Source organism: Pterocles gutturalis, unplaced genomic scaffold (genome assembly GCF_000699245.1).
Source record: "Pterocles gutturalis isolate BGI_N339 unplaced genomic scaffold, ASM69924v1 scaffold33598, whole genome shotgun sequence".
Lineage (NCBI taxonomy): Eukaryota > Metazoa > Chordata > Aves > Pterocliformes > Pteroclidae > Pterocles > Pterocles gutturalis.
Genome location: NW_010119151.1, coordinates 33,782 through 42,313, shown reverse-complemented (window position 1 = coordinate 42,313; position 8,532 = coordinate 33,782). Strand labels below are relative to the sequence as shown.

At 40.8% G+C, this 8,532-nt stretch overlaps 1 protein-coding gene across 1 annotated transcript in view; it reads right to left on the bottom strand.

The window, feature by feature from the left end:
• Positions 1-5,878: 5,878 nt before the first annotated feature.
• The window catches only part of LOC104463953 (chromosome unknown open reading frame, human C3orf52), a 7,103-nt gene continuing 4,449 nt past the window's right edge, over positions 5,879-8,532 (bottom strand). The window contains 3 exon segments of the mRNA XM_010076483.1: positions 5,879-5,959; positions 5,961-6,180; positions 8,086-8,156. Coding sequence (XP_010074785.1) covers positions 5,879-5,959; positions 5,961-6,180; positions 8,086-8,156 — 372 coding nt within the window.

Genomic DNA, 8,532 nt, shown 5'->3' with positions numbered 1-8,532 from the left:
TTCAGCAGGGGGATGTCTGTGGATATGCAACCATTCTCAGTACTACATGCACTGGTCAACGTCATTGCATGAGCGCACAGGCTATACCAGATTTGTTCACATTGCAGACCTCTTCAGGGTATGATCACACTGAAGCTTCTCTCTTTCTCTCCCCCTCTCAGGAGCGTTTTGCAGAAAAGGATTCTATGAATTCCAGTGAACTGTGGTACTCTACTGTGAACCACGACATAAAACATGAAGCTTCTGTGATTAACAGCAATAATCAAACAGAATATGTACTTGTCAATGTGCCCAAGAGGAAGAAAAATACTGCCAGTGCTGAAGAGCACAATGAATATGATTATGTGCTGATAACCTAGAAAGGGACACTTTCTGCTCCCAGGGCACTCTTCTACTTGAATGTTTAAGCCAGCAGTATGCATCCTTGCTAACCATCCTACCTCTGCTGTCAGGTCTTCAAACAAACACCTCTCTCATGTTACTGAGCTTCCTCATTAGGACACATCTGCCAGTCATTTCCAATGAGACAAATCTGTCCATGAAAGGTGATCACAGAAAAAGACCTGGACAGGGTACAGGACTTGACAATTAAAACTAGGAGGAAGCAGTAGCAACTGCCATTGTAAGACAATGTAGAAAATGAGGTGCTTCCTTACTAGAAGCAACTGAAGCTACATATTTTTCTGGACTTTTACAGTACTTTTTTTTTTTTTAAGGGGGCCTTACAGAACTACTGATAGAAATCTCAAAAATGCAATAACAATACCCCTTGTTGATGGGTTTTTTGTGGGAGGGAGGGTGGGTTTTTTTCAATGAAAGCATAGACCCCGTGTTAGGTGCACTTACTCTTCCAAAGTTTCTCCAGCCTGCTTGATATATACCATTATAGGTTGTACAATTTCAATAAATAACTCGTTTTTCAAATTGCGCCCCCACTTTAATGTAATACTACTTATCTCAGAGTGAAGTCTGAATGAAGTTGGAGTTAAATAAAAAAGCAACAACCTGCATGCAAAACAAAAATTCCAGCCACTTAGAAGACTATGAAACCTGATGTTGCACAAGCAGTAACTGCACATCTCTCAGTAGAAGATTCCCAGGTGCAGCCTCCATGACACAGTGCTTCCAGCTCACTCCTGCTGGAGTCTCAGGTTTGGCTCTCTGCAATGTCAGAGCATAACCTCTCCATAGCCCACCATCCCTCTGCAAGCATAATTCTGGACATGCACGTAGGACTGAAACCAGTTGTTCAACTGTTCACCAGAGCTCGTGACATGATTATGTGCCTGTGTTCTTGCTTAAGCACATTTTTTCTCCCCCCATTTTTTGCAATAAAACAATTTGGAAGAAAATGTTGAATGGTTTTCCTGATTTTAAATCTACCTTTTTATACGATTGCAGGCTGCAGCCCTGCCTTTATGGTGTAGCACTGTCATGATTCACACCTGCCCTTTCAGTGCTGGGGGCAGTCCTGCAGGTGAATAGTTGCATGCAGCAGTGGACAGGTGCACTGCTAGTGTGGTGCAGGCAGCAACCTGCAGGTACCACTGCAGTGACAGGCAGCTGAATCTGCCCAAAATTTGTACTGACTGCCTGCCATGGGATTTTAGGGGACTGGTTGTGCACTCCACATGCTATCTTTTCCTTTTTAATGGTATCTCAGTTGCCTCAGTCATTAAAGTATTACCCACACTCCTTCTATTAAAATTAACATTAACCATTCACACAAAATATCTAACTTGATTAAATAATGTGTTTTCAAACTGCTTTGTTCCTCAAAGATAAGGTCACAATTAATACACTTGGTTATCTTTTATATGACCAATTCACCCCAATGATATAAAACCAGATACCACTTTTTGTCATTTTTTTACATTTCCTTCAATGAGAGTTCAAAGCTTGACTGGTGGTAGACTGTAAAGTCAGACATTTTCTGTTGAATATCACAACATCTTGTTACAACTCGGGTTTCTGTGGTGGGGTTTTGGGGGGTGGGGGAGCGAGGGATGGAGGTGTTACAATGGTGGCTCCTGTGAGAAGCTACTAAAAGCTTCCCTGGATCCAAGTTGAACCCACCTCTGGCCAAGGCCAAACCCATCAGCAACAGTGGATCTGCCTCTGTGATAACACAGTTAAGAGGGACACAGCCCATGGAAGAATGGTGGGTGGGGCAGCATGGACCCAGCCCCAGGCAGGGCTCACCCAGCCCAGCCTCAGCACTGGGAGCTTTTCAGGAGCTAGGGAAAAAACCTGCATTGAAGGGACCAGTGGGATGTGGGAGAAACAACACTGCAGATACCAAGGTCACTGAGGAAAGGAGGGGGAGGAGGGATGCTGGAGCAGAGATTCCCCTGCAGCCCGTGGTGAAGACCATGGTGAGGCAGCTGTACCCCTGCAGCCGTGGAGGGTAGCGGTGGGGCAGAGATGCACCTGCAGCCCCTGGAGGACCCCATGACAGAGCAGGTGGCTGAACCCAAAGGAGGCTGTGACCCCATGGGAACCACACACTGGAGCATTCTGTGCCTGAAGGACTACACCCAATGGGAGGGACCCACACTGGAGCAGTTAGTGGAGAACTGCAGCCCGTGGGAAGGACTCATGTGGGAGAAGTTTGTGGAGGACTGTCTGCCCATGGGAGGGACCCAACACTGGAGAGGGGAAGAGTGTGAGGAGTTCTCCCTCTGAGGAGGAAGGATCAGCAGAGACAGCACGTGATGGACTGACCCCAACCCCCATTCGCCATCCCCCTGCACTGCAGGAGGAGAGGAGAGTTTTTGAGCCCAGGAAGAAGGAAGGGGTGGGGGGGGGAAGGGTTTTTATTTTTTTTTTCCAGGTTTTGTTTTATTTCTCATTATCCTACTCTGATTTGATTGGTAACAAGTTAAATTGATTTTTTTTTCCCCCCAAGTCAAGTCTGTTTTGCCCATGACCATAACTGAGTGATCCCTCCCTGTCCTTGTCTCAACCCATGAAGTTTTACTTTTCATTCTTCTGATTCTCCTCCTCATTCCACTAGGTAGGATAGAGTGAGCAGGTGCATGGTTGATGGCTTGGCTTAAACCAGAACACAACTCTACCTTTTTCTTTCCTGTGAATTGCTGGGGTAAAGGTACTGGGGTAGAGGAGGATGGCTGAAAAAAAAATGAGTGCCTGGCTCCTCCTTTTTTCTGTTGACTTGTAATGCACTTAGGGGTATCATCACAAAGCAGCATAATCATTATATTATTTTCAGTTCTTAGAATCAAGATAAAGAAGGGTTCAAGGGCAGGTTCAGTTGTCTTAGTAAGAGCAATAAGATCAAGCAACATCTCAAAGGCCATTTATTTCTTTGCTGCCGGTATCTTCATAACCTGCTGCTTTTGGGACAAACCATACAAACCATTAATTTTATCCTTCCTTGATGTAAGAACCAGAAGGAATATCTCTTCTAATTATATGCTGCACAGAATATTGTATGAAGAGAAATTATGGTTCTTACAGCCAATGTTACATCTTACAAATCAAGATGGGGTCAGAATTAGACACAAATATGAGAGCCATGTGAACTACTAATTTGGTCCAGGCTGTTTCCCAAGTTGAGTTAAAACTCAAGAAACAACAAAGACAGGTTTGAGCGTATAGCTCTGACAGACAGATGTTTCATACAGCTCTCAGCATTCAGAATTATGATGGTTTTTTTCCAACTCAAACAGCTGAAAGACTGGAGCCGCTGAAGAATGAAAGCAATCACTTTAACAGTAAAAATAAATAATTTAATGCACAATAAAATTGTCAGATTACTTCTTAAATAAACAAATAATATTATAAAAAGAGGAACGTAATTTCCCATAATATATTTCTCACAATACAAAAGGTTTCTTAAAATAAGTTTGTCTCTCCAACAGTACTAACATTTATATTGGCTATAAACAAATGACAAGAAGCTATACTTCACCAACATGGTAGTGAATCCATTCCATTCCATGTAAAGGTAGTGCTTAATTTTTAATTTTCATGTTATGACATATTGTCAACTATTTTCTGCCTTATTAAGGCAAATGTCTTGCATCTGTTCATTTTTGTCCCCACTGCTAGGACAGGGACTATAATTAGGGGTATAGACTAGTTTCTCTTTGAATTCACAAATGCAAGTCAAATAGCTGTCTATTCACTAATAACAGTAGCTAACTATTAAAGCACACAGCTAATTTGACCCCTGAAAGGCTACTGTGGCATTCAGATGCATTAATGAACAAGACATGTTTCTTCACAATGTTCCTTCCTTCATTTCTCTTTCACATTAGAGAAGAGAAAAACAGAGAAGATACCACCTTATCCAGGAAGATGGTTGGATGAACAAAGGAATTATGAGGGTTGAAGATCACTTAAGAATCTCATGCAAAGGTCTTGCATATAATTAAAGAAAATAGAGAGGATATTTAAGTTTATTTAAGGCTGTTGTATGAGGAAAGAACAAAAGGAAAACATGGCATATGAAGTTAGCAGGGAAAAATGTAACAGACATGAGCATGGGTGGAAGTGAGCATTAAGAAGGATGAAGCTGTGCAGATATTTTAGATAAACCAAAAGAAGGAGAAAGGAGCCATGTGCAAGACTGCTTTTGGAGCTCATGCAGGGAATCCAGATTTAGTCTGGATTTAAGGCAAGACAAAGCAGAGGTTTCAAAGTCAATAGAGCATGCATCAGAGAAGATACGTGATTTTCACAAGAGTGAAATGGGTTCTTGAGATATCAGGACAATAATAAAAAAGGAGGTAGTGGTGTTATAGGAGTACAACACTGTTATAAATATACCACATTACATTGTTATAAATATACCACATTTTCCATTTACAATATTGCATCACAGACAGTATTTACAGGACAACATCTTTAGAAGTGTATCTATCTAATGAATAGCTCCCTAACCTGGGATTACTAATAGACAGGAGAAGCCCATCTCTTCTAGGTGGTGAGGAAGATGAGGAGTCTTTCCTTCATTTCTCTGAAAGTTAAAACAGTACATTATTAATATTAAAATGAAATTTTAGTTAGATATTTCAGCATATTTTTTCCTGTCCCTTTTACACTGTATGTTCTGTGAATCCTGTCTATATATAAGGAACAAAATGACAATGTGAATTGGAACTCATAACTTCTTGCTCTCTTGTCTCTTGACAAGAGTACCAAGAAAAATCAATATGAGTTCATCACAAATCTTACTTATATACACTGTATGGTGATGTGTTAGCCTAGAATTATTCTGAAAGCATGTAGATGTGGCTCAGTAAGTTGGGGAGCAGAGAGGGAGTGGGAACCAGCTCCATGCAGTGTTTTCAGGAAAACTGCAAAGCTCACAGGACTTTTATACTGACATTTCAATCAAGACAAATCTAAATGCATTGGAGTCGATACCTAGTCACTAATAGTCATTGGAATCACTACCTAGAAAACCTGGAAGAATGAATATTTTGTTCCTTTAAAAGGTATCTCTGTGCATAAGTTTTCCCAAAAAACTCTAAGACGACAAAAATCAGGTTTTTTTCATCCTTGACTGTGAGAAAAACAGAAGTTCACTTCCAAATTAATTATCCTGTTTTACTTAGATTCAAATTTGTTTTATAAGCATTCAGATATGTATATACAATAAGGAAAAGCATTTTAAATTATTTGACTCTCCATTATGGTGCACATAAATGAGGAGTTTTTCTTTGTACGCATAAAATTCAAGAGGAGATCTGAAAAGTTTGGTTGGAATCCACAGCTAACCAGCCTCATCACTACTCTCTTTCTCATCAGAGGATTGAACGGTGAATCTTAGGTTATAACTAAGCATAGCAAGACTTTCTTGAAAGCTGAATATTTTACAAGTTTCTTAATACCATTATGCACAATATATTTACTGACAAATCTCAACATCTTTCCAGAAATATTTCCCTCCTTTCAAGTAAATACTTCCGCCTTTTGTAAAGAAACTGTCTCTCTAATGTACAGCACTTACATGTTAATGTTAGAGAAGTAGGGTCAAGCTTTAACTTGTCACATTCAGATGTCCCAGGATCAAAAATATCATCTTCATCATAAATGTTTTGACGTAAAATGTTCCTTATAAAATCCGGGTTCATTGTGTTTTCCATAAACCCCTCTGTTGATGGTGGTACAGAGAACTCTAGCTGATAAAATACAGTGGAGCTTTCATTACTGAAAAACAAAGTCAAGTATGAATGCCTTCAAGTCCCCACAAGATATTTTATTTTTTTGAGAAGATTGAGTTTTCATACCAATATTAGCATGGACTTTAAAAACTTGCTCTAAAGAAAAGCATTCTAAAATAAAACTGCCATCAAAGATTCCAGTTTCCTCCTCCCTCTCCCCTCTCAGAGCAGCTCATTAACAGAAACCGGGCACATATCTGAAGTAACCTGAGACATGTTTTCAAATGCACAAAGGGCAACTGGACATGTGTCCTAATGGGGTGAGGTTTTCAGTACTTGTGCTTCACAAGTACATAACAATAAGAGGTGCTGTGATCTCTCAAGCATAGTTTAGCTGAGAACCTGCAGAAAGATTTGCTCTCCTGCTAGCAGTACCTGGGGCCACCCAGCTGTGCTCCTGACTCAGTTCTGGAGTGAATTACACAAACCACCGAACTGGAGTCCATCTCCGGATGTTTCATTGTTTGTAGTCTACCAAATCCACTGACTAAAATTCAACAGTTACATTTTATACTCACAGAATTTAAAACATCAAAAAAGTAGTCGGATGGGGCAAAAGAAAAGGAGACACAGAAAGAGAGACAAAGAGGCAAAGAAAGACACACACAAATAGGCAGAGAGAGAGGGGAGAGATTAGCTAGTCAACATGTATGCAGAATTACAGCTTTGCACTTGATGGTCTAAATCATAATTTTTACCCATAAGGCTAAGGAGCTACAGCTCAGTCATTGAAAAGAGCAGGCATACCCAAGGCTGGCAGTGCAGGGGAGCACGTTCCCCAAAGTGCCTCAGGACTATCCCTTTCCGTAGCCCAAGAGAGCTCTTCCTCTGGCCTTGCTCTCTCTCAAGAGCCTTGGGACTTTGCAAATCTACATCCCTTAATTTTGTTTTGTTTTGGTTTTGGGTTTTTTTGTTTTGTTTGTTTGGGTTTTTTTTTGTAGCAGTGCTTTTTCAGAAGTCCTTGGGGATACTCTCTGACCACCTTCCCTTGCCTCTGCTGTCTCTCCAAGGCAGGACCACACTGCAGCTGATCTTTCCAAGCCCCACTTTTCCATCTGCTGCTCAGCCTCCTTCCTGTTGTAAATCTGTGGTATCTCCATAGATTAAAATTTCACAGTTTCAAACACAGTAAACTCCTTAGCTTTCCACCAGTGCCAGTTTCTGCTGAAACCAAGACCATCCCTCTGTTCCAACTTGAAGCTTTTTGCTGCCTCCACAAGGCAGGCCGGGATGTTTTCCCCTTATTTCCACCACTGCTACTCCTCTGGCTCCACCAGCCTTCAATAGCTGAGCTTCTGCTTCACGTGTAAGCATCTCCCACCCAGGCCAGCTTAGCCTGCACTCTGCTACCTGCTTTGCCTCTTAGTTTGACCAGTCTCTCTAGCATGCTGCTGTTTTGAGATTTGCTCCTGTTATCTAAAATAAAGTGAAGGGCAAAAGTGGTCTGAACAAACCAGCAATGTAACGCTACTGTTTTGGCTCTCTCAACTTGTATGTCCCTGCTGCCTTTAGCCCTTTCGGGAACAAAACAGTTTTCCCCTTCCCGTGAATCCTGTTTTATTTATTTAAGGCTATTTAAGACATGTTAATCTCAAGTGGTTCCAGCAGCTCATTTTCCGTTTAATAAATATCCTTGAATATGTTCATTAAGGGCTGCACTTGGAACTAAAGACAACAGAGACAATACTTAACAGCAACAAAATGTTGTTGTCATTATATATTATTAGCAGCACTTGCCATTTACACCAGAGGATGCTTTGACTGGTTTTCACTTTCCCCCAAACAACCCATTTTTCACAGATTTAAATGTTGTGAATATTTACATAAGCACATGTATATCTCATCAAAAGCCTGTAATTGTCAGATAATTTTTGTGACAGAAATTGCTTACCTGAAAGAAACCACTTGAGCTGACCTAAAGTAGCGTCCTAGAGCTGGAGATGAACTGTAGACATCTGTTAACTTGGAGAGAAAAAAGAAAAGAAAAATAAAAATATTTCTTCCATTCACTCTCTCTTGTCCCCATAAAAGAAAGTACAGTGAATCATTCCTGCAAGCTGTTTTAAGGGGCATAAACACAGGTGCTGAAGGTCAAATATCAGCAAATATCTGCCCTGGAAAAAGTACATGATCCCTTTAAGCTTGACAGACAAGTTAATCTGTGTTTTTGAGTGCTTACTATACTATATTAACACAATGGAGGCATTCAGGGTGAACTAAAAGTATATGCTGATGTTGCCATGTGCAATTTATTTTGTTTGGCTTGGGTTTTTACTAGTACCAAAAAGCCCTTCTACTCTTACCTGGTAGAGGGGAAGGGTCTCTCTTCCACAATAAG